The sequence below is a fragment of the Columba livia genome, chromosome 3 (genome assembly GCF_036013475.1).
Source record: "Columba livia isolate bColLiv1 breed racing homer chromosome 3, bColLiv1.pat.W.v2, whole genome shotgun sequence".
Taxonomy (NCBI): Eukaryota; Metazoa; Chordata; class Aves; order Columbiformes; family Columbidae; genus Columba; species Columba livia.
In genome coordinates, this window is record NC_088604.1 from 33,444,255 (window position 1) to 33,471,196 (window position 26,942).

Consider the following 26,942-nt stretch of genomic DNA (forward strand, 5'->3'; position numbering starts at 1 on the left):
TTTGGCTACCATCCTGGTAGCCAAAGAAGATCAAAATTCACCAGCAATCCTATAGCCAAATGTAAGGCCTAAATCAAAACAGAGGCTATAGGCATCACAGTTGTTCTTTTCCCAAAGAATATTTGCTTTTATTATTTGGTTTTTTTTTTTTTTTTAATGTAAACTATAAACTGTCCTGGAAACAGGGACTTAGGGTAACGTGCTAAGGCAAGACTAACAACCAGGCTACAGTTTCGGGTTCATTCTGGCCTGCATATCCTCTGGTCTCATTGTATTTAATTTTTCACTGTGGTCCACCTGTCATTAAAAAAAAAATCATCTGCTAGGTCTGCTAGGGAAGTCCGACTATTTTCCTGGGAGTGGGTTTGATTCTAACCAAGCTAAGGAGGACCAAACCAAATTTTTTCCACTTCTGTGGTAATTACCCAAATCCATAGGCCATCATATAAAAGGCATTTACCAGCTTAGGGTTTGGTTGTTGGTTGTATGTTTGTTTAATGAAAGTGGCAATGGTTCTGTTAAATGCTGAATTCAATCCAACTGGCCAAACAGCCTCCTGCCATGGAGGACCCTGTGGGACTGGGCTAGGCTGGATGGCAGCGCTGGTGTGATGAGGCCAAGCTGATGCACTGGCCAGCCCTGGGTTTCTGCAGCAGGCAGGACATAAGTGCCTCTGAAATATTTGGGTCCAATGAGTTCCGGTGCCAGTGGAGAAACAGTCACTGACTGTTTTTCAGTTGATCAAGTGCTCAAAAATCTCCCCAGTTTTCCTTCAGGTGCCTCTGTTCTTTGGGCCAGGGTTTCATTTTCTCTAAAATCAAAACTGTTGCAGGCTCAGAAGTGGCCTTGTATCAGGGAAATATAAATCTGTAGCTACTCTAGAGTGTATGCCAGTGTAAATCAACACAACCATAACACCCCTTAATCTATGGGATTCATGGGATTCAAAAATCATGATGGTCCATCATGAAATCACAGTCTCTGGTTTTGGGCTCACACATGCAGGGATAAGTACCATGGTACCAGGGTAACTTCACCTGCAGTACGGAACATAACCCTATAAATTCAAATTGAAAGAAGAGTTAAGTGTTTTCAAATATGAAAACAGTAACCACAAATTTGTTATAGCAACAGATGAAAGCTAGGAATTTGAGAATTTGTAGCTTGACACTGCATTGGTACATTGTACAAAGCATCTGTATGAGGAAAGTTAAGGAAGAAATTAAAGGCAGTGAGCTAAGAAAGAAGTTTTGTATCAGCTTGTCTTCTTTGATTTTATTAACTTAACCCTCAAAATTATATCAGTGTTGGTTTCTTCTAGGGTTACTGAGTAAATGATCATATGACTTGTTTTTTTCTGACTAGAGGTACTGAAATGCATTTGTAAAGTAGTCATTTGCAAAACAGATGGTGAATATTCAGGGTTTTGGGTTTTTTTTTTCAGAATGATAGGGAGGAAAAGGCACATTTGGGCTTGTTCAAAGTTCCCTGCTTATCTGACTAGGGACCTTAAAAACAAAGGGAAGCATTACATAAAGTAAATCTTATGGTTGAACTATTTTCCTTACATTCCAAATCAGGGAGGATGAAGTGAAGAAAGAAGTCACTTTTTAGCCAGATGACCAAAAAAACCAAAAAAGTTTTGTCAGCCATGGTTCAGTGCATTATCACAGTAGAGACAGACATCTAGTAAAAAAGAATGAGAAACTCTTAAAAAAAAGTTTTCCAAGCTTCTGAGAGGCAAAGGAGTTTGTAAATGAATTAATTCAAGACCTTTTAAAAAATGAATAGCTGCCTCTAGTATGTAGGAAAACACTGTATCTACAACATATTATATATATATATATATATATATATATATATATATGTGGAAAGAAAAAGCATACACTTGTGCAATCCCAAGTAGATCTGTATGACGAATGGAAGTTTTCTTAAATCAGGGGGCTTAAATGGGAATGGCAGCCTCTCTCCAAAAGTGTAGAAGTGTATCTTAAATACAGTTTGACGTTTCAGCTTGGAGATACCTGTTGTAGGGGTCTGCAGGATCCTGAGCGGCACGGACAAACAAACAGGGGATGACTATTCAGTATTTGTCAGGATACAAGAAAGAAGCCGTAACCAATGAAGGTATTGCATAAAAGGTACCAAACAAAAGAGCATTTTTCCCAAAGCCCACAACCAAATTCACTGCCCCCTGATGTTGTGGAAACAACTGTATAAATGAGTTCAAAAAGCAATTAGAAGAATAAATAGAAGAAAACTCTGCCACGGTCTATTAAACACAAAGATGTGGCTACAGGCCCTGGTTCAGAAAGAAATACCCACCTATTGCCAAAAACTGGGAACAGACGCTGGAAACATTACTGCACGTTTACCCACTTAAAATAATCTTCCCCTAAGCATCTGCTACAGGCTCTGTCTAGCTAAATAAGCTTTTGGACTAACTCAATACTGCTGGTTCTGTATTTTGGTTAAATTCTTCTTTCCCAGGGTATTTCCAACTAAAACAATGCAAAATAGTAAACCTTGGTGGAGGACTATCAATAAATATTGTTCAGTGTGTTCAGAGACAGAGGTGAGAGACTGATTTAAGTAAGATTTTGTACAAAACAGAAGCCAGGAAGCCAACATAGAGGCACAGAGAGAAAGCAGGAAAAATATATTAGAAGAAGCACTATTGTCATGTGGTCCTAATAAAAGCTGAAAATTTCAGAGGAACAGAAAGAGCTTTAGTATTTACTGGCCAAAAGAGACCTGAGGCTGTAAGCAATGATACCACATCTGGCTATTTATTCCTCTGTAGTTCAGGATTAATTGAATGACAAATATAATGGGATTATACCAAAGAAATACCAGCCTGCATGCTTGGACTCTAAAGACCTGCCAGCCAGGCCAAAAATCATCATGGCTATTTTCAGAAGTCGGAAATTGCATTCACCGAAAATAAAAATAGTTTCCTGCTCTGTCATTTCCATCATTCTTTGACACTGTCTCTTACTTGCAATTTTACAGGATTTACATAATTTTCAGTAACTTTGCAGGGACTTCTTTCCAAAGTTACTCCTTTGGGAGGCAGTGCCAAAAGTACATCAGCATCCAGCATTGGTACAAAAATATCCAATTCTGTCAAACTGTGATTTTATAGTTAAGTTCGTATCTGAAACAAATGTAGGGAAGTCAAGAGCTTCTCCTCACCCCACCCACTCTTTCTGGTGTCTCAAACTCAAACTTTGGTTTCCCTCCTCACCATGAAGACTACAGATTAAGACTATGCTGCTTACCACTGATTGTGTTCCTCGTGTGGAAGATGTCGTAACAGGCGTTATAGTGATAGTGCTTGTCACCTTGCTTGCTGCAGGTCGTGAGGACAGGTTGTTCCGGGGCGATCGAAGGACGGTACCGGTCACAACTTCTTTTTCTGCTGCTATGTTGACTGGTCTGACTGTTATCACAGGACTCGCACCATCAGGTGCGGCACTGGGAGAGCGTTTAAACTGGGAACCCAAGTGGATGTGGATTTTGTTGTCTTCTGTCGTAATAATGTTGGCGTTGGCATTGTACTTGCGGATTGGAGTCGGCACGGTTTGTTTTTCTGGTGTTACTTTGAAGACAGCCCTTCCCATGGTCATATCTTGTGACTGCGGAGTGACAGAGATTTCTGCCGGTGCTGCAGATGTTGATACTGTCATGATCTGAATTGGTGATGTAGGTCTGTCGGTGAAGGGTGCTCTCCCTCCTTCTGGGGACTTTTCCCTGGAGAATGTTGTTATAGTGACCGGAGACATAGAACGATCTGAGCCCAGGGGACTTTCACTGCCTTTCCCTTTTTGGGGCATAACGTTTGGAGAAGGAATGATGGTTATTCGCGGCTTCTGATTTCCCAAAGTAGGAATGACAGTGGTACTTGAAAAAAACTCCTCTGATGTTGGACTGGTTATCTCCAAAGTAGCTGTGCTGTTTTCATGGTCCGGTGTCACCCGAATATGAAGAGGCTGACCCTGCTTTGGTGAAAGCACAACCTCTCCAGGATGCGCTGGACTGCCATGGGTTCGGGCTCCTTTATCAGGAGTCACCTGAGCCCCAGTTTCCCTCTTTCTCATCCACGGTATCCAGGATTTCCTCATTGCAAGTTCATTTGCTGCTGGAGGATATCTCTCGAGCACTGAAGAGCGCTCCATGGGCTTTTTCAGACCTACCTGCCGCAGATTGCTCATTATGTGATTCTCTTCCTGGAAGGATTTCCTTATAAACACTGCTGGAGTTTCTTCTTCTGCTGCTTCACTGCTCACAGCATCTGTTTGCACACCGGTGGACGTCACGGGAACATCAACCATTCTTCGTCCATTTATGCTGGGCCTCAAAGCACGACTGTAACGCTTGGAAAGCTCCAGCTCTCTTGTCAGGTTCAGAACTTCCTGCCCCATGCTCTTGTTTTTATTTTCTTCTTCCATAAACCTTTGCTGCAGAACCGAATAATCAACTTGGAGCTGAGAAAGCTGGTCTTCTTTGTTCATCAACTCGTGGATTTTTTCCTTAAGAGCTTGAACTTCTGCTGTCAAATCTCTGCTTTTGGCCTCTTCCAGACGAAACCTATGCCTCAACTCTGCCTCCTGGCTCACTGCCTCACCTTTTTCGATTGCTTTGGTTTTGGCAATCTGGAGCTTCATCTCCTCCAGCTGTTGAGAAAGAAAGTTAGCTTTATCCTGCTCAGTCCTAAATTTCTGCTCTAGCTGATCATATTCGTCTTCTGTCTTCATCAAATCTCCTTCAACCACTTCCAATTGTTTGAGACGTTTCTTCAGTCTTTCAATTTCAACAGTAAGTTCTTTAATCTTGTTGTCCTCATGACAACCATGCTCTGGTCCTTTCCTGCTTCGACCTCTTGTAATTTCTCTTTCCACTTCCTCCATACCATCAATTCTCTTCTTTAACAGGTCAACTCTACAGCTTAGTTCTGAGGATTTTTCTTCTTCACTTCTCAATTTACCTATTAACTCATCCCTTTCCTTTGTCAAACTAGACACTTTTTCCTCCATTTCAGATTTCAGCTTCAAAAATTTCTTACTTTCTTCTATCAGTTTCTCTGTTACATCCATAACTTTCCCTTGTTCAACTTTAAAATTCCTGTTCAGACTTTCAACCTTTTTTTCCTCCTGTTTGATTTTTTCCATCATATTTTTTCGTTCATCAACCAACATTACAGTAAATGACTTCAGCTTTGTAAGGTCATCTTTTAAGCTTATTTCAGCCTTTTCCAACTTGCTTTCTGATGCCTCAAGGTCTTTCACTCGAGTCTTTACCACTTCCAACTCATTTATTAAATCCTTAGTCAAATTCTTTTCTTTCTCCAAGTTTAAGTGTAGCTGAGTGCACTCAGACTTACTTCTACTGAAAGCCTCTTCCAACTTCTCTAGTTCTGACATTCTTTTCTGCAATTTTTCCACTTCAAGTTTCAACTCTTTGCTATGATGCTCTTCCTCTTGCAGCTTATTTTTCAGCTCCTTACACTGGGATTCAGTTTTTGTGATCTCTTCGTCTTTCCCCTCCATTTCAAGCACACGCTTGCGGAGGTTTTCCACTTCGGCCATTAAGCTAGAGTTCCCACATTCCCCTTTTGCTATTTTATCTCTTAGTTCTTGAAGTTCTTCCTCAGCTTTTTGAAGATTTTTGTTAGTCTCTTCTAGCTCCTCTATTCTGCGACTCAGCCCCACTAGCTTAAGCCTTAGCTGTCTATTATGTGACTCTTGGTTAGCCAGTTTAGCAGTCATCTCCTCATGTTCCTGAGAAAATGATGATGTTTTCAGTTCAAGTTCTGCCTCTAATTTCATCAGTTTTTGTCCATCTTCTTTTGTTTTTGCACTAATAATTTTCAGCTTTTCTTCTTCTTCCTTTAGTTTTTGATTTAAGTCCTGTATCTTCTGGCTTTGTTGACCAAGTTGTTCAATATGCATTTGTCTCTCATCCACCAGCATGAGTGCAAATGATTTGAGCTTGACTAGTTCTTCTCTTAGTTTATTGAGTCTCTTTGTATGTTCCTTCTCCTTTCGGGCTTGATAGATCTTCTCCTGCTCAAGAAGTTTCTTCAACCTAAAACAAGTTAGAAGAGATGCATTGCATGAAAAAAAAAAAAAAAAGTGTTTTGGTGTATTTCTCCATTTCTTAAATCACCTTCATTTTATCTTTTTTTTTTTTTTTCATTAATAACCTAGGTAGTGTTTCAAGAAATAATTACCTATTACATTTACATTCCCAAACCAAATATTTTAAATTACAAAAGTTAACTGAAATCTATATAAAATCATCTAGAAATCTGAAAAGCAGTGAAATTTTATACATGTATAGCTAACAAATATGTCAGGCTTTCATTCCTTTACATTTATTTCTTTGATAGGATGAGGTTGGTAAAAGCATACAATATCCCAAAAGGACAGGGTATATCTACTCACCAATCCATTTATACCAAACCTGTTTTACAAGGTGGATTCTTCCTTATGTCTTGCATACACAAAAATGGGTAAAAAGATAAAAAAGGAAAACTAACTGCTATATGCAGCCATACACAAATGGATCAACCCTGGTTATATATAAACCAGCAACACAGAAGATCACATTAGCACACAACTGAGAACCATCTGGGCATCACAGGCATAAGAAATTAGCAGGAAGATAAATTTGCCAGTACAGTGACTATTATGTTTAAAAGTTTCTTCTTCCAGGCACATTTCCATTTACAATAGGGGAGTTAGTGGACTGCAAGGGTCAGACTAATCAAACCTTTGGCTACAGCTAACCTCAGCTGGAAAATGCTCTTCTTTCATACAGTCTGCAAAGCTGCATTTTCAAACAATAAAAAAGCCCGCAATACACACGCTATGTGTATCTTCTGAAAGATAATAAAGACCTATATTTTCCAGCCTTACCCATGCAACATTTCAATGAAGAAATTACTAGCAATATAAGTATTTTGTATCTGTGATTTATATTCAGGATATGTTGACATCATCACAGGAGGGTCCTGCACATATTGTAAGCACAGATTTATGAGGATTGTGATCCTCAACTGACAAAGAGGTACAGATAATACATTTATCCCCTACTAGTATAAGAGCCTTATTCTAAAAGTAGTAACACGACTTAGAAAAGACATAGGTGTGCACACTGAATTTACTGTGAAATTACTTGTTTTTCAAACCTCTGTCAAAATACCAGCAACTCCCATATCCCCTATCAAGATGTGTGATGATTCAAATCCACTTGCTCTGCTCACCTGATGTCTGAACCTTTTCAGCTTCTTTGTAACTGAGAAACACAGTAAAGTGATAACAGCAGAGCAATTTACCACCTGTTAACTAACTTGCCATAATCAGAACATCCATATCTTAGCAGAGATCGACTTTTATCAGTATTTTGACCTGTAGATGGTAGAGGGTGAAGCACAGATATACATTCCTCCCTGCTGCCCCAGCAATTAAGTTGTGCACAGAGCTCCAGGGCACAATGTTGTACTCAAAGGATGTCTCCCAGAGCCCTCACCTGAACCCTAAACTCATCACAACAGCCATATTAACTTAGTCCTCCAGCGACTATTAATGTTTCACTCATTGCTCCTCCGGGAACAGAATGAACAGGAACTGGAAAGAAAAGCTGTAAGAAAAGAGAAGGAAGCCAGAAAGCAGAACACAGGATGCAGTAGGTAGGGAAGGAGAAGGCTGAAGAATGCATTTGAAAACAAGAGTCGGATAGGATGTGGGAGTAAGAGAATAGGAGGAACCAGCGGGAGAGAGAAAAACAAACAAACCTTACAGCCAACCTTGCTGGGTCACAGATTGTTCTCAAAAAAATCTCTTTAGTTTTGGCAGCTCTTTGGAAAGGACTGAAAAGGCCTGTTGGTGGATGCCTCATTATGGGTCAAGTTAGAATGTCAAAAGGTAAAAAAAGACCTGCCGCCACTCACAAAGCATGCATTTTTCACATTGAGGAAGGAACTTTATTAGCATGCAATATATTCCCTGGCTACTCTATCACACTGCTTCATGCAAAAGTTTCTGCCCAAAAACTCTCCCTCATCTCCCCCAGGCTACATTTTTAAAGAAATAGCATGTGTCCTTCCACAAAGTATTATTTGTCGTGACAGAACAGTGTTCCCTAACCTAGTGATTCTCTAAATGACCCATCTCCCAAAGTCATGCACATATATACAAGAATATGAGATCTTCAAAACAGAGAATGTTTCCAGCCTCCCTTGTCCACAGGAAATTTTACAGTGACCTCTATAAATTCAAAACACAGAAGACAGCACTTTATTTTCTTTTTAACAGCCTTGCCACTTGAAAGCCTATGTAGAGAAGCTCAGAAAACTGCATATGTTTTCTAATTCCTAGTCTGTTCATCAAGGGCATATGTGATTTTCACCCAGCAGTTGCTACAGGTGGTACACACCAGCCAGGCTGCTGAGTAGAGTGCAAAACAATTCACTGGCCATGCGATTACCTGAGATTCTACTGGGTAATACTGCTGAGAAGGCCACTGAAAAAAACAAACAAACAAACAATAAAAACCTGTTAAACTAAGACAAGAATTTCAGGGATGAGACTGAGCAACAGGAGAAGAAACTGCGTTATCACTGTCACTGCCATGCAGGAGAGTTAGCAGTGGGGAATCACTCGCCTGGCCTCTCTGGGAGAAGCAAAAATAAAGCACCATAACTGTGCCAATACAGGGAGATGAATTTGCTAACATGTCTGTGCTGAACAAGGTGGGAAGCACTGTGCAGCGTTTCATCCTGCCTCAGCTTTTACGCAGTGAAACTAGGCTGCGTAAGATTTGACAAGTGAATTTACACAGAAGGTACTTGACAATACTTCTGTTTTCCATGTCCAGGGAAACTGCTTCTAAAATCTGCTTCTGCGAGGGATGGGTGGAAAAGCAGCATCCAAGTTTACAGATGTCAAAGTTTGCAGATGTCAGAGTAATAAACAAAATCTACGCCTTTTCAATGTTACTTTTAAACACCAAAATAAAGCTGTATTTAAGCTTGCTCATGCCTTTTCATCCTTGTACAACTATCATAACTCCATGGTTAAAGTGGAATTTCAGCAGGATTGCAAGGGGTGATGTTGTCCCCTCTTGACCTTACAATTGATTTATTATCAGACTTCTCATCTGACTGCTGCTGCTGCTAATGTCTGCTAAGTAATGCAGACCTGCATGGGCTCCGACGCAACACTAAAAGAACCTCAGAAACTCAGAGCATGTGTATCTTCAGCATGTTATCCAGAGCAACTGCACTCTGGATTGTCAAGAGGTTGGAAGTACCTGTATTCAGGTCACAATGAGAAGAGAGGAGAGAAGAGAGAAAGAAGAGCTTTAATAATAAAATGGGGGGCTAGATATAGCTGAAACACTGGCAAGCCAACAGTTTGGTACCCCCAGTCCAGTCCCTGTATTTGCTACCTCAATTTTGGGTTTTTTTAGAGATGGGAGAAATATTTGGAGAAAATTGGAAAATCTGCATTTATCAGTAAAAGTCTCAGGGGGTCAGCATCCAGATCACAGTGGGGTAGCAGGCAGGTCTGCTCAGGTTCCTTGTAGAGAGGGGTACTGTACCTCCTGCTTGTCTGTGGAAAACACTGCTGAGGTCTGTGCAGCACCTCCTCCCCACAGGTTACCGCAAGTATCACGTCAAAACATGCAGCCCCAGTCATTCGCTGAATACGTGGTCTTCTGCTGCCATGAGGGTCCAGGTAGTCTCTCCCTCTCCTTTCTATCTGTCCTCCCCACAGTATTTGAAGAACGGGTGCCCTATAGCATTCAAGATGATCGCACTCATCCTTTACAGTAAATGGGATAAATAAAATAGCAAACCCTTATGTATGAAGCACTTATTGCGAAGCACTAATTGCCTCAGTTAAAACCAAACACCCCAGGACAACGCTGTTTTCCAATTTTGTACCACAAAGGAAGAAGAAGCCTCTGACCCTGACTGGACTGGGGCAGGACACTGGTGTACAAAAGCTACTGATGCAGCCTCGCATGGTCCCTGCTGCATCGGGGAGCTGTGTCTCCTGCACCCCTCCACAAACTGCAGCATCAGCTGTTCACAGCCGCACCGGGCAGCGCCAGGGCAGCAGGAGGAAGGTCTGTGGGCAGCAATGCTGGGGATTTAGGAGCATGAAGACTTCCAGCAACCAATCTCAGTTTGCAGAGTAGGCAGACACCTGAGTGGAGGAAGAGCAACAATGGACTTAGTTTTAACATCCTTCATGAACGGTGTGCTGGAAGCAGAGGGTGCACAGTAATCAGGCCCTCACTGTCCCCCCTTCTTTGGTGCTGAAGCATTTTATTGCACAAGGTCTTTCTGCTTCCCCTTCCCTCCTCCAAGCTTCTAACTGATCAACAAAAGCACAATGGGATGCTGATAGCTTCTGAACCCTACCCCTCCAGAGATGGGCTTCATAGAATCAAAAATCACTTAGGTTGGAAAGTACCCTTACAATCATCAAGTCTGACTGTAAACCTAACACTGCCAAGTCCACCACCAAACCATGTCCCTAAGTGCTGCATCTGTAGGTCTTTTAAACACCTCCAGGGATAGTGACTCAACAACTTCCCTTGGCAGCCTGTTCCAATGACTGACAACCCCTTCCGTGAATAAATTTTTCCTGATACACAATCTAAACCTCCCCTGGTGCAACCTGAGGCCATTTTCTCTCATCACTTGTTACTTGGTAGAAGAGACTGACACCCACCTCGCTACAACCTCCTTTCAGGTAGTTGTAGACAGTGACAAGGTCTCTCCTCAGCCTCCTTTTCTCCAGCATCTCTTTGCAGACCAGAGTGAGACCTGAACATGAACTGTAAAACTCACAGCTGGAGAATAACATTGTGGTTTTGAAAGACATTTCATACCAGAAGAGCTCCAATGGGCATTACTGGATTTTAAACGGGATTTATTTTATTTGTAAATGATAAAAGCAGTAGCTGCAGCAAGACCTTAGCTTAGCAAGAACCATTAGCTCTTGCCTGCATTTGTAAAAGAAATTACAAATAGTGGTCAGCAGACATTTTCTTGCCTTCTGAAGGATCATCAACTTCATGACTACATTTGAAATACAATAAATTTAGCAAACTGGGAACTCTAAAAAACATGCTTAGCACTGATAGCTGATATGAGAAGCCATTCTACAAAGTGACTCACAATATTTAAAGAAAATATGAAGAAGTTTCAGTTATCAGGGGAAAGATGCACACTGATTTCCAAAAATCCACCTCTCCCGTCAATAAATCATTCACTTCAAAATGTTTTAAACAGAGCATGCAAAAGTGAAAACCCTCCAAAACATTTATGGAAAATTACACCAGTGTTTGCATTGCCCTTCCCACTTGTACTTCCATGAAGATAAGAAAACATCACAAATGCTCATGTGACCTTTTCCATCTCTAGCACAGAAATGGACACTCACCTATGTGAGGAAACTCTGGTAAGGCAGGGAAAGCCAGAGGATGACCTGAAAGGACACAAGCTGCTCCTGCAGACTGTGTACGTGTGAATATTTTTGCACCGCATTGCAGCCATGTTGGCCTGGTTTAGCTCCCTGCTTTGCAAACAGACTAAGCCAAGCTTATCAAGGGGTCTCACAACGTTTAATGAAGCACTCACAGGAGGGGCTAATGTGGAGAGCACTCTGGAGAGAAGTGGAGACCTTTTTCCTCTGCTATCAAGACAGGGGCAGCAGGAGGAACAGCAGGTAGAAGGAAGAGGATGGGAAGAAGGGAAGCAGGTAGTCTCTGGAGGACCTTTTAACTGAGTTTGTACACAGCTTGGAGGTCTACAGAGCTCCTATTTGCTGCTCTAGCACAAAGCCATCACAGATGTACTGCTCTTGTAGTACCCTGTTTTGCCATTTAAATTCCAAAAAGTTTGTTGCAATGGGATGTGATGACTTCCATCCTATTTATTTTGTGGATGGCCAGTAAGTAAGGGTTAAGAGAAGCATGTTAACAAGGACTTGGTCACTCTAAGGATGGGCTGACTGACAGCTGATGACGGCTGCTTCCTCCCCAAGGGGCCAACAGCATTTCTGCCACTCACACAGCAATCCCAGGGAAGCACTGGGAAAGCAAATACCTTCACAAGCTCATCTTTCCACTTCAAACCTAAAGAGTTTGCTACCGCATATGCAGAGTTGGAGAGACACATCCTACTAGCAGTTAGGAAGCTGCTGCCCATTAAGTGATGTGAGAGGCTGCTTGCTAGAATCCCAGGACAATGAAAACCAGCAAGAGGTGGTTTAACTTAATAAGGGAGTTCCCTCCTCATATTTTTTCCCCTATTTAATGTACAACAGCTGATTTTGAAGATTATTTCTACAGCCACTGGGAAATCCTGCACACGTAAGGACTATGTCTGAGTGCTTCTGTGTTTGCTTCCAGGCTGAGATACCCAGAGGCTGAGTTAAAGTGATTCCGAGCACTTATAATTTCAGCTAAAATCAAAGACAGCCAAAAGGTGGTCAGGCTCTCTAGGAAGCCTTCTAACACTCAAGTTGGGAAATTTGATATTAAGTAACACTTTCAAATCATCAGCTTCAGTCCCTCCCTGACATCCATCTCAACTGAGAGAAGATGTAAATGAGATTGGATCCCATGGCAAGAGAAAGAGTAAAGCACATCTGTGTCGTTTTCTCTTTTCTATTCATTAAACTTGAAAGGCAAGGAGCAGAGATAAATGTTTGGATGACCTTGCTGCATAACTTCCCGAGATGCCCTTCAGTTTATCACAGAAAACAAATAAAAACTTGTAAAAAATTGGTTATCAGTTCCAGTGACTCCAAAGACAAACTTTGTGGCTACCTACTATACAAAGTTAAAGCATAAAAACCCCACATATTCCTCATTGCTGAATTAACATTTGAGAAGTGACTGTATCAAACTATTTCAAAAGCAATTCAATAATCCTGCTACTTCAGAACCACATGACAGTTCCCAACTATAGTACAAAAAAATATTTTCTTTACTTAGGACATATTGCTTGCCTCTACAACAATTTTTTGTCCTCTTTTTTTTGTTTCTAACACAGTTTTTGTAGAACTTAAAATCCAGCTTGCTGAAATAGTTCATTCGTGTTGAAGCTGTCTTACTTCAACTGAACATTGAGTAAGGGCAGTATTTTGGAATAAGAACACTTACTAGATTCAGAGTCCCACCACCTTGCTAGCACCTTGTTCACAGAAGAAAAGCACCAAATATCTTTAAGACCAAAAGACGAGCAGAACCCGTTCAGGCTATGAAACAGTATTGTAACCGGACAGGAACTATGTTCCAGCCCGCCAATTAGCACATCCACATTAATTTCGCAGGTCAGAGGAGAGGAAGGGGGATGATCAGAAAGCACGCAGACAGCATCCGTGAGAAAAGGAAGCAGCAGCGCTCAGCTGAGAGATGAAATTTGCCAAACCTGTCTCCGAGCTGCCGCTATCCTTCCCTGACCCCTCGATGCGCTGTCCCGGCGAGGAAGCCCCGCGGCACGGCCCCTCCAGGCGCACCCTCCAGGGCTCCAGCCAAACCTTGAAACCAGCCCCGTCCAGCTCGGCTGGAGCCGGAGCCGCGGCGGCGGGAGCTGGGCTGTCCCGGCCGCAGACCCCGCTCCAACCTCCCTCCGGCGCCTACGCCTGTGCCCAGCGCAGCCGGTTAACCCGTGAAGTGCGCATGTACAAGAACAATTAGCTCCGCTCAAATTAAGAAATAAATAATTTAAAAAAAAAAAATGGAAATCGCTTACCTTATAGTTAGTATTTTTTTTTTTTTTTAAGCTGCCAATAAAATAATTAAAAAGGATAATTTCGCAGCACGGCTCGGCCCCTCCGCCCTCTCGTCGCTGCCATGTCCCCCGCGCACTGCAAGGTGAGGGCTGCGCCCCGCCGGGGGGCCGGGGAGGCTGGAGCGCTGCATTGTGCGCTCCCTCCCGGGGCAGGGGGAAGGGGTGGAGTCGCCGCCGCGCCTCGGCGGGCAAGTGGGGTGGGGAGGGTTTCACTGGCTTGGTGGCTGGTTACTGCCAGCCCTTCGTTTAGCATCCCTTCCCCGGAGTTTATTATTGACAGCCCCCTCCGGGCTTACGGTTTATAGGTGAGCGATTAAGAAATAATAATTTGATTTCAGGGAGCCCCTGTGAATTGCTTTCGCTTGACTGAACTGGGATGCATAAAAGCAATGCTTCCCAGTCTGAGCTGCCAATTCATTCTTCCAACTCAAGAAAAGTTCCTGTTGCTTTTCTCTTGTCTTGGTGGTGTTTGAAGTGACAGTACTACTGTTGGTAAGCGCTGACTGATCTTCAGATCAGTTGATAAAGGCATGAACACATGAAGAAAATCCCCTGTGGATTTAATACACATGCATATTTGTTTTTGAAAATTCATGCGTAGTAGTGAAGCTAACTGAGAGTCTGCATGAGGTCTGAAAAGCACTGTTCTCTTAGCTCCCTGCATTAAATAAATCCTAAATCAGCCCTTTTGTTCCCAAACTAACATAAAAGAATTTGAGAATTCTTTGTGTTTCCCTAATGGTCCCCTAGATTGCCCACAGTCACCTTTTCAGTCTTTACAAGGAGAACTAGAAACCACTCTTCCCTTTCCCTTCCTCTTCCATTTCCTCTTCTCTTTCCTCTTTTCTTCCCTCTTCACCTTCCCCTTCCCATTCACCTTCCCTCTTTTTTAAAGAAGCCTGTAATATCCAAAATCACTGAAAGCATATCATGTCAAATATTATTATCCACAAAAATGGACCAGTGTGTGTGTTTACGTTTTTAAGAAACTACCTAATTTGATGTTCTTTAACTATTTTTCCTTAGGACCCTCACCTCATTCAGCATACAGGCTGGTCAGTGCTTGTTTGAAAAGCAGGTGCTTAGTGATTGATTTTATGCTTTTTTGTTCAAGGCTCTATTTACCACGCACTGTACTTCTGGACTGGAAAACAGGAGCACAAAGGGACTAGGGTCTAGTTTGGACACCTGCTCCGGGGTATGTCAGATGTGGTTCTCAGCGTGCTGCAGGGTGGGTGCTGCATGTGCTCACATCACAGCCCTCTTTGCCTCCAGCCCAGCAGTGGATGCTCCAGACTTCTGCACTTCAGAGCCCACATCTCCAACAAGCTCCCCAAAATCAGAATCAGTCTTAAATTGAAAAATGTTCACTGCCCATGTAAATTAGCTTCACATGACTTAACTAGCGCCATGTAGGAAATCCATCATGCAGACTCAACAGGGGTAAGTCACATTTTCCAAGGAAAGCCTTAATAATTCTCTCCGTTTTTATATTGCCCTACCTCATTTACTAAACACTTTCCAAAACTTGAAGTTGGGGTCCTATGGAGAAATCGTTGCCTCCTGTGTACAAAGCTGATGCATCTCAACATGTTTTTATTTTTCCAGTGTCAGAGGAAAGGTTTCTGTACAAAACTTGTGTTTGATTATGCAATTACAAATGATCACATGTACTGAGGGGATGAATGTTCTGCTTAACCTACTTACTGTGTCCTTCGCAATCCTAATAGCTGTTCTGGTAGAGCTACATACTCTTTAAAAAGAGGAAATTGCATGCACAATGGCTAACACTAAAATAAATATCCACCGCCAAAATTTAATGATGTGGCATTATATTGGCACTTAGGGAGATCACCAGAAGAGTTTAGATCCTTTAGATTGCCTGCATAAAGGTCTACACTGAGTTAAGAAAATAATTGATAGCAATAGCAGGTTGTCAACCTCAAGGCAGTTTGATACTAGAAGAGCACAGAGCACTTTGCAAGCAGGTTTCTAAACTATCTGCTGACAGATGGGTTTGACTGTGATCAGCAGCTGGGAGTGAGGCTCTGCAGGAGGATATCTGGTCATGCACCCTGTCCCAGGTGGCTCTGAGCTCTGAGCTGGTGGCACAGCTTGTCCCACCCAGTCCTGCTGCCCCTGCTGTTCAGTCCCAGGGTCCTTCTCACCTCTGCACTCCATTTCTAACCCCCACCTCTCCCAAATCCACAACCGTCCTAGATGTCCCCTCGTATCTGCTTTGGCTCTTCACTGATCTGTGATGCCATGCTGGTCCAGGCTGGAACTGCAAGAAGCACATCTCCCCTCATCTGTGTTTTTATGGTCTCAGCTCAGAGCAGAAATTTCAGAGACATCAAGAGGAGCTTAATATTTATTTTAGGAAAGCAGCTGTTAGTCTATAGCAATCAGCTTTGTACAGATGTTACATGAAGAAGGAAGAGGGCACTGGGGGTCTGGAACAGAAGGGATCACTCATGTCATGAAGTCTGACCACTCACAGTCACAGCAGCCATGTAGTGGACTTCTGCCTACTCCACACACTTTGAAGTACTATCTCTACTCATCACGGGTTTGGCAGCAAAATGACAGCAGACAGAACCTTAACATGCCATGAGAAGACCAGAGGATGACTGAGGGCGCTGCCAGTGTCCCTTCCTGGCAAGGAATGTGTTAAAGGGAATGACCAGATGTTGCTACAGAGTCTGTCCCAGTCTAAGCCACTGTGCCCTGGTGCAAGCAGAGTCACAAGGAAGTGTGTGGTGTCCTCTGGAGGGTGCTTCATCATAAAACCATAGAATGGTTGAGGTTGTGAAGGACCTTGGAGATGTTCAGTCCAGCCCCCCACAGGTCCAGTTAGAAAAGGTTGAACAGGGCTTGCTCTACCCAAGTTCCAGGTACCTCCAATGATGGAGACATGACAACCTGTCTGGGCAACCTATTCCAGGGCCTGTTGGAAGAAATCTAGATTAGGTCAGATCACTAAGACAAGGTGACATACACCACATATGTACCTCATGGTAATCACCAGCAGCACCTGTGACCACCAGTGATCCTCAGAGGGGACTTATGCCAGACCATCAGCTCCCCAATCTTATTCTACAGCTTAGAAATAAAAGCCGAGGGAAGGTGATGTAGAGTCACTGGAGTTGTCTGGATGTGAGCCAGCACACAACTGGATACAAGACTTGTTAGTGAAAGTGCAGCATGGTAATGGTGAGCCTACGTACCCTGCACTAGCTGAGATGTGTTTGTTCCACCACCACGCTTCGTAATTACTCTCCATCACCAGCCTAAATACTCCACATACCTACCACTACAGCAGTATCAGAGCTATAGAGGACATCATGTAGGATGACACAGCTAAGGTCAAATAGGCCTTTAACCTTTATCACTTCTACTGCATAGGAACCAAATTATGTGTATATATAACAATATAAAGCTACTCCATATGTTGTTATTTCTCGATAGTACCTTCACTTTTAAGTCACATCAAAGGCTGGGAAAAATCTAACTTGCTCCCCAGAATTTCGTGAATCTTTTTGTTTATGCTTTCATTGGGATGAAGTAGACCAAGAAATACATTCCTGAGTAAAACAGCACTTAACAACACTGTGAGACCAGATTAAAAAAAACACCAAGAAATAAAAGCAGGGGAGGAAATAGACAGGAATCCCGAATTCCAACTCACCTCTGAAAGTCAGCAATTGTACTGTTTATCTGGCACAGTTGTCTGCTATAAAGGAGAGTAACTGGGAAGCAAAAGGTAGAATTGGTTTAACTATTTAATGATGTGCTAATAGACTACACATTTCTTTGATATGTTGCTCTCCTTAAAAATACGCTAAACTCTGCACAGCAATGGATTGCTCTTGTGGATCTTAGAGACTTGTAACAAATGATTGCCTGATTATAAAATTCTCTGTAAGCGGGGCTTTGTAACCTTTCCAGCGGACTGCCCTACTCTCTGTTGGCTCTTTATCTTCAGTGCAGAAACATATGTAACATTTACAGTGAAGGCAGAACTCGCAACTTTCTCCAAGTTAGCTCTAACATGTTAGGAGAAGCCTGAATATTTCTGTTTGCACAAAACAAAACTTTTCCTGAAATTGTGTTGATTTAAATATGTGAAAAAGTACACTGTGTAGCTTGCCAGACTTAATGGTTTTGTTTGTTAAACACCCAAAGCAGTGAAAATCTTCCATCATTTCCTGTCCCCCACCCCCCCCTTCTTTTGGTAAGTTAAACCCTTTTGGTAAGTCAAACTCGTTTGGTAAATCAGACTTGGCCTTCACTTTCTACTTAGCCAGTTGCCTGCTCTGAGCATAATAGATATTGATGAGTTCAGTGGCATCTTGACAGAACATGAAAACTTTGAATGCTGAGGGAGGGAAGAGGCTGAGTTTAATTTGCTGCTGAAGATACAGTGAACAAGGTGATCTGCTGGGCCTTTCGGGCACAAATAAATAACAAAGATAAATATAATAAATTCTTGAAACATGACTTTGTAGGAAAAGCCTGAGAAAAAGACTTCAAGTTGGACTCTGTGCTGTTATTTCTCAGGCAATACATTTTATATTGCATACGTCATGCACACTAAAAAGCTTCATTTGGTGAGCTGCACTGACAACTGGCTTTGTTCACCTTTGTTCTTATTTAAAACAGGTTGTACCATGCAGCTGTTAGAGAAACTGTGCACACACAAACACAGACATTCACATACTGTTTTTTTTATTACTCCCCAGATCTTTCTAAATAAGTCATGCTGTCGAGATTTAAAATTGTTTTTCTCTTTGCAGCATGAAAATTGCATTATGTTAGGATCTGCTGCCTCTTATGGAAGCATGATTGAAAAGTTTAACAAAAGCATTTCTGGTTTGGTTTTATTTTTCTACTTTTTTTTTTCACCCCCTGCTTCTGGTTTTCTGCTTTCTTAGCACTTGCATGTATCCTTTTGATATCTGGGTAAGCTCAGTATCTCCAATACTGGTGGGACCCCCTGAAGAAAAGGTGATTACAGTTGAAGTAGGACCCATCAACACAGCTGATTGTACCAAGTCAAAGATACCATTTTGTAGTGGTGTCTAGGACCTTAGCGAAGTGCAACATGGCAGGATGGTTCCTTGCTTTCCCCTGTGGAACTGCCATTTTAAGCATTACCACCTTTATGTACCTGTGCTTTATCAAAGCACCCCACTAATACCACCTTCACCTGCTCTGGTGTCCACCTTTGCTTTCCTAAATTACTCACTTTTGATGTGGTAGGTGTTTGTGTGGAAAAATGCCATGGAGGAGTGAGCTTGAGGCTTTGAGAAAAGGGAGCTGTGCTTATTTTCAGCTCACCAGGAGAGACTTAGTCTTTTGACAGTATCTCAGCCTCTTGTACAAGTTGTGTCTGGGACATTAATTAACCCTGACTGATTTTCACCTGCATGTTTCTTTTGCTGTCTTGGCAGCTGGTTCTCTGGTGTTGACCCCCTCTCACCCAACTTCTCCAAGTGTGGGATTATAGAACAGAAATACTCCATCTAGAGAAAAGGGTCACATTTTAAAGCATGACAATAAGTAACTCATAAAGAACAGTAGTGAATATTCCCTTACTGGAAACTGAAAATCAATGCAAAATTACTTTTCTTTGCTAAGATGTATTATCTTTTGGTGCAACCAAGTTCTGGGAAGTCCCAGTGCCTGTGCTGTCCTGCATCAAACAACATCATCAGTATGATGCCTTCTGCTTAATTTTTGCTGTATTTTCCTTTATATGTCTTCTGCTTGCAGCTTGGTCTCTGTTCTATGTCATCTCTTTACCATCTGTCTTCCCTCTGTCACCCATGTGGAAGGCTCTACAGCACTCTACTTTTGTCAACAGCTAATTCCCTTCACCATTCCCTCTGTTCTCATTAATCTCTTAGTTCAGATTCATTTCCCATATTCTTTGTCTTGTGGCTGCCATCCCCTGCCCTAAACCTGCCTCTTTGCTGTTTGTTGTCTTTTACTTTCCAGTTCCATCAGTTCAGTTCTTGCCACATTGCTTTAACTCCTGCTGACCTTTTCTTAACTCCCTTATAATAATGTATGTGATGGAGTGAATAAAACAAAGAATTCCTGTTTCAGCATAAAGCAACCCAAGTGATGGTTTCTGGAGTCACCATGACAGGGCCTCAAACATGGGAGAGTGTTCAAAAAAAAGAGTGAAGAGCTTTAAAATCTAGTTTTAGGAAGTAGCATCATTCGTATAGTCGCATGCACTGGGCTAGTCAAGCATGGAAAAGCTCACACAGCTGTACAGCAGCAATGCAGTCTGCTCGAGTGGAGTCAATATAAAAACTCCATTTCCCTCAACACAGGGTCTCAGATTTTAGAAATATAGGCTACATGTGCACTGTTTCATATTATACTTGCCTACATCAGTCACAGCTTGACATAAGGATAAGACAATACACACCTATAAAAGCAGAGAAAAGTAATTAATATCATGAAGATTCCTTCTTGATGTGGCTTCCTGTGAGCACCATATTCAGTGACTTAGCAAATAATGAATCCTCAGTAGAATTTTCAAATGCTGTAGAAGCAGTCAGTGGCTGCTTTTACAAACTAAAGGTAGACTGATAGATTTTAACAACATCAGCACTGAGTAGCCCTGGCTGTCACACCACATCCTAATTTTCTGCGTCCCAACTCTCAGTTTGAAAGGCTCTGAAGGTATTTATGTTAATGCTCATGCCAGGACCCTCAGCTCTTTCCCTGAACACAAAGGAGCACACACCTGCCCGCTACATTCATCTCGCAACTCCACCTTTGTTAGTGCTTTTTGCCCCTGTGTTCTGGAGGTGCAGCATAAATGGACGTGTCCTGCTTCCTCCCTCTTCTCCCCCACAAAAAAACAACCTATCAAACAAACAAAAAAACCCCACACAAGCCCCTCAAATGCAAAATGAAACAAAACAAACCAACCAGAAAAAAAAAAACAACAACAACAACAAAAAAAAAAAAAAAAAAAAAAAAAAAAAAAAAAACACTTAGACAAGCTTTTCTACTACCACATAACTGATTACTACAGCTCATGCAATTCTTAGGTTTGCTGCTTGCATTATAAAATTTGTGTTTACTGAGAGGGAATTAGAGAAGAGACTGTCCCCACTATACACCCCACAGCACTCACCCAGGGCCTAGACTCCCCCACGGCTTGAGCATGCTATTTTAAACTCCTACTTGGAGTTGCTTAGAGCAGGATCCAAAAAAGACACATATGGATTTTTGAAACGCAATTAATAAAGAATTTTAAGAGAGGAAGATTTTAAAAACATAATTTAAAAAAATTACACCCCACACACTCCCATATAAATCTGAATGTTCATAGATGCCTGATTTTTGGGCAGATCTGTATCTCAGTCATCCAAACTTGCTGTTGCACATCCTTGGAAGTGCCACTGTCTTGCTTGAGCTGAACATCATTCTCCACTTGTGGTTACTTGGACCTCATGAAATACATGTCTTTACACACATAGTGCCGAGAAGCTTGTTCTGAGGACCAGGGAGAAAAGGGCTGACCACAGCCATCACATAAAGCCAGGAGCCATAGGTGTTTCCATTCCAAGGAAGACTTGCAAGGCGGCTGCCTCTTGCACCAGCACCTGTGAGCTGCATTACTTGCCCAGGGAGTAACATATCTAGTTTTATTTCTCTTCTCAGTCTGAAATAATTCCAGCTTGCACTACCCCTTTACAATGATGTCCCAACCACCAGCCTGTTGAGCATTTGGATGGTGGAAGTACAGGGAAAACTCATATACCCAGATGGGGAGCAAGCAAGGAGAAACTGGGTCAGTTTCATACAGTCAGTGTGAAATAGAAGGTGCTCTATTTTGCTTCTGCTTGCTTTAAAATTTATTTCTACCATGTCGGTGTTGCCCACTGAATAGCTACAGGGCTTATGCATTCTCGCCGTGTTGTTTTCTAACAGGTATTTGGTTGTCAGCTGTTGACTTCCACTGAGCATCCTCACTTACAAATCACTATTATTTTAAAAAATGTTATAGTGACATAAGTGCAAATGATGCCTTGCACACAAAGAGAGGCAAAATCAGTTTGGAAAAATTTACAGCCTCCTTGGTAGAATCAATAGGCAATACTGATAAAAAATAATTCAAAACACAAAAGTGTTATTTGGCTGTAGAAATTATGTAAAAATAATATGGCAATAAATTATTATTATCATAACCAGAAATGCACATAGAAGTTATATAAAAATATAATAATACAGGAAATATATGTTGTTAAGTTATTTTGCAGGAGAGCAAACTCTTATCCAGGGTCTGTAACTCCACTCAGAAAACTGCTGTATGTAATACATTTGTATGTGCATATAAATACTTGTACGGGTACATGCACACACAGTTTTAACATTTTCAGAGTTCCTACCCTGATTCTCATTAATCCCATTAATCAAGAAGCGCTCTGCTGACTTCAAAGGAATTTCACCAGTGCCAGCTTTGTGCTCACAAAATCCAGCGTCAGGTTGGCCTTTTTACAGATTAATTATTTCCTAAGACTCGACGAAGCTTAATGTAGAGACCTTGGTGTGCTCATGATGGGCAGAAAGCACTAGTGCTCGCCACTGAGAGAGTCGGACCAACAGCACTTGGTCTGTGAGGTGAGGACATGGGCCGGTCAAACCAGGACACGCTCTTCTCCACCGCAGGATTAGCGGTGCCCACAAAGCCGAAGCTGAGTGACTACAGCTGCCAGCAGCAGTGCCCTGTCCTCCACACCACCCGCCTGCCTGTCACCCCTGCGGACATGGTGTTGCACCTACTGGGTTTGGAAACTAGGGTTGTATTGCAGCCAGTAATCTGCAAAATGAAAAAATGTGGAAAGCTATGCATCATTTTTAAACAAGTCATCTAGGAAAAGCATGACATTTAAATAATGAAAGAGAATATGTCTATCGCCTTCCAGTTCCTCTGAAAATAAACATTTTAAATGGAACTGTACAGGAACTTTCATCCTGTGATAGATATACTTGTCACCAAGAGATACTTTTTCACCCACGACATAATTGCTATCATCAGAAAAGCATTGCTGTCACTCTGCTATAATTTAGCCTCATTTTCTGCTCATTTCTTTATCTTTTCTCATTAGGCCATTAGATATTCAGCTACGTTACTATTAATCATTCCTTAACATAAGCAACTGGATAACAGAGCTGTGTGAATAACTGATTTTTCAGTTCCAGAGCTGAACCAAAAATTCAATAAGTAATTATCAAAGAAAAGCTTTATTTTTCTCTTTCATACAAGTGAAAAAAAGTTTCATGTGGATTTCAGTGAAACGTGTTCATCTTGAATAAGTAATTTTTGTCATTTTAAGAAAAGCAGCAGATAGAGAGGACCATAATTCAGCACCTTTCACCAAATGAACAAGTGAAAAAGCCTCACTTTTTGGAAGATGGAGAGACCTTGCACAGTGAATTCCTGTGTCTGGGTGAATTTGAATACCCAGGCACTGACCTACAAGAAGATTTTCGTCCCTTTGGTGAAAAGAACTCAATAAGAATGTAATGACTTGTAAAAATTGAACGATTTTAGCTGGGAAGAGTGGGAACAGATGCCTCAAGAGACCTGATGACAAGACCTGGCAGGCCTCCTCAGGGAGGTTGGGTTCAGATCCCAGCAAGCTGATGGGACAACTGAAAGTCTTCCACAGTCCAGGTGAATGTCATCATTATAGGGTTATCTGATATGTTTTTTTAGGTAGCTGGTCTTGTGACTTAGGCCAGTGGATTTTCTTTGAGGACATTTGTGATTATTATCTTACACTCCAAATAGCATTTTCAAATGAGTTTTTTTAAAAATTGGTCAAATACAAACTGTGGCAACACAATATTATAATCACAGGCACTTCACAAATACATGCTGAATTATACATTTTATGTTCTGCCTTTCTTCCCCCTCACATTTGCACAAGCTTTGGTAAATTTCACAAGAACATTTATTTTGGATTTTTACAGCCCCTGGGAATTTTTCTTCTACCTTAAGATTTTTCCATATAGAAGCCTAAAAAAGAAATGGTAGCCGAAATGATGCGAATATTGAACTCATTATTTATATTCTCCACTGCAGGAATGAGAAGGGATGCGCAATTTAGCGCCCTTTTTGGGAAAGAAGATGGCAATAGCATTACATCTATTCAGGGTTAGGAAAGGTTATATATAGGCTCATCAAGTCCAAATAAGCCCCCAAGTCAGATAAGATCTTGAAGTTCTTTAGACAACTTAGTGGAAGTTATTTGACTATGTAGGAGATGCCTTGAATATTTGTAGGACATTAACCAAAATAGTAAGTCACATACTTCACTAATCAGTCTGTACACCTCTGCACAGGTAAACTTCCATTTAAACACAAAGAAAATATCCCACTTGTTCAAGCTTGAGTGCTTAGTAGCATATATTTGTGCTGGTAAATAAGTGGCATCTATCTGATTTTTTTTAGAAATTCACTGAAACCTGGCACTTCAGCTGAAACCTGTTTCTAATCTTTCCGAATGAGGAAGCAATTTTCCCTACATGACCCTGATTCAGTTCTTGTTTTCTTTGCCTAAAAAATGACAACTTAAAAAGATGGCCTCAGTAGAGCTGTGAACTGATATTCATTTCAGTAGTATAACTCTGAAACATGCCAAAAGCCCCTTAAATATAAAAATTGTTACCTATTGCACCCTGGACAGAGTTCGAGTTCATGAGCAGATTTTGAATGAAGTCATTTTTTCCCCCCGTCTGACCTGGGAGCATTTGAATTGATGATTTTAGCAAGCAAACTTGCTAGGAATAATGAACTACATGTAGTTTTGTATAATAATTCTCTCTCAAGGGCCATGAAGCTGATGCCTACTTAGAAATAATTTTGGAAGAATAGCTGAAACAACACATTATGCCATTTTATATAATCCCAGAAGTGACTGAAAGACTGGACAGTTTTGAGGACTATCCAAGTGTGAAGAGATGGATTTGGATTAGTCCCAGCTCATGGCAAGCCTCACATTGTGTAAGACTTGCAATCTTTCATATTGTTTCTCCATAGTCTGATGTGGCTGTTTGCTCTCTCATTTTTAAATTACCTTTGGAGACGTTTTGTTGGAACTTGGGACCAGATTCATTAGTTAAAACATAAACTTTGGGCAGTTGCTGCCTTGCAGTCAGCTAGAGCCGTAAAACAGGACCTGCAAAATGGATGACCTTCAGATTTACTTAACTCTGCAGAAATGGTATTTGTCATTGCCAGGTTTTTTAATTTGTTTCTTTTGATAGACTAGCACAGAATTTGTGATTTGTGATCCTGTGAATGTATTACATTGACAGAAAATAGCCAGTGTTTCCATACCATACAGATAGCATGTCAGCCTGAAAGAAAATAATAAAAACCGTACTGTTGCCCTGGTCTTCTACATTGTAAGATTAGAAGTTTAGAGATGCACTTACTGAAAAGTAGACAGAGAGTGACTCAGTTCTCTACTACAGCCAGTAATGTGCAGTACGATGAGTAACTACTGTAGGCAATTCCCACAGTCCCGTTGGGCTGGCTTCTCCTTTTTTTGGGTCACAGTTTGGAAACCAGGACGCAGAAGCAATCACCAAATGAGAAAAGAGTCAGAGTACAAATATAGATAAGAAGTCTTGGAGAAAAAAATATACTAAAACTTTTTCTGTAGAGTAGCCTTATTTCCAGACTTTAAAGGAATCAGGCCCAAATCTGTGCTATATGTTTGCAGCTTATACCTCACCCCAATGTCTCCATATGGGGCTATTCTTACCACAGAATTTGGCCTTAAACTGGTAAATCACAGAGGTTTATTAGCCCTGAACACTTCATACTTTTGGCTTGATTGTTCTCTAAACAAGCAATTGACTGATGGATACTCTGCCCTGCTGTCTTCCTGCCAGCTTCTTTATTTTACAATCTCCATGAAAATCAAGAGAAAATGCAAACTGGAAGGGTAACACACACAAAATCTCCAAGCTATGTCACATTCTAGCCTTTACACATGTTTGGGTCCATGAAATAAAGGGAGACGAAAAGGCAAGCATTTCCCAATGAAAGGCTTGGTGCTGCCGTCTCGTGGGAAAAGGGAGAAGGGGAGCTTTGGTAATAAAAACAGAAATGCAAAAAAGGGGGGGGTGGGGGAATTAAAAACTTGCTAACATCAACACTCCCATTTTTGTTTCAAGACGGCTGTGTGCTTTATTGCTCACAGATCGCTTTCCTTTGCAGGTGATGTGGGCCCAGAATTACATCACCAGCAGAACAGCCAAGAGCATCTCTGTGCCAGGATGACCAAAGCCGGGAGGAATGTATTATCACAGACCTCCGAGGGACTTGCCAGTGCATTCCTTGCTGGGGGTGCTGTGATGGGGGAGGCAGAGAGGAGACAATTCTACACGAAGACTGAAAGGAAACTTTGTGGAGGAAAGATCTGGGGTCACAGTCCTGCTGTCTCCTCTAAGCAGATCTAATTATGGCCATGTACTTCAAAAAGAGGGTTTAACTAAAACCATATTTAGCAGGGCACTGCTTAGGAAGTACAGACTGAATCCTCAGCCTTGCCTTTGAGGAAAATGTGAAATGCTTCAGTGCACTGGGAACACTGTTGTTGTGGCTGTGAAGAATAATTTGAAGCTGCAGCAAGGAAAGCAAGAGCCAATTTAAAATCCTCATCACTTTCAAAAAAGTCTTACAATAAAATGTGACTAAACATAATATGGATGCTTTCAGGCAGACTATACTTGCATTAGATAGTGGCTGTGTATTTACTGTTACATTGTGTGGTGGTGTAAAAGAGTCTCGGGGATCATGCTGGAAATGATCAAATTGCTCACAAAGCAATTGCACAGATCTCCCTTAATGAGCTTCGACAAAGTCTTTCTGCCACATCCCACCCTCTATTCTACAAACCATGTCCATGCATACGAAAGAAACTCCCTCCTCTCCAAATTTTTGGTGGCTTTCAGCTTTTTTCTACCATCCATCCCCCCAGACTGGCTCAGTGATCCTCACCACAAGGCTGTTTCTGAACCATTAAAATCAATGGGAGCTTTCCAATGCTTTCAATAGCTGCAGAATGTGCTGTCAACA

At 41.6% G+C, this 26,942-nt stretch overlaps 1 protein-coding gene across 14 annotated transcripts in view; it reads right to left on the reverse strand.

Moving 5' to 3' along the window:
• The window catches only part of FILIP1 (filamin A interacting protein 1), a 109,547-nt gene that overhangs the window by 12,421 nt on the left and 70,184 nt on the right, over positions 1-26,942 (reverse strand). For 8 of the 14 annotated variants that reach the window (XM_005506740.4, XM_005506737.4, XM_005506741.4 and 5 more), the window contains one exon: positions 3,282-6,087. In XM_005506740.4, coding sequence (XP_005506797.2) covers positions 3,282-6,087 — 2,806 coding nt within the window. Of the gene's footprint in view, positions 1-3,281; positions 6,088-13,456; positions 13,660-13,780; positions 13,977-26,942 lie in introns of those variants that run through there. The other 6 variants (XM_065056339.1, XM_065056336.1, XM_065056338.1 and 3 more) reach the window with 2 other exon arrangements.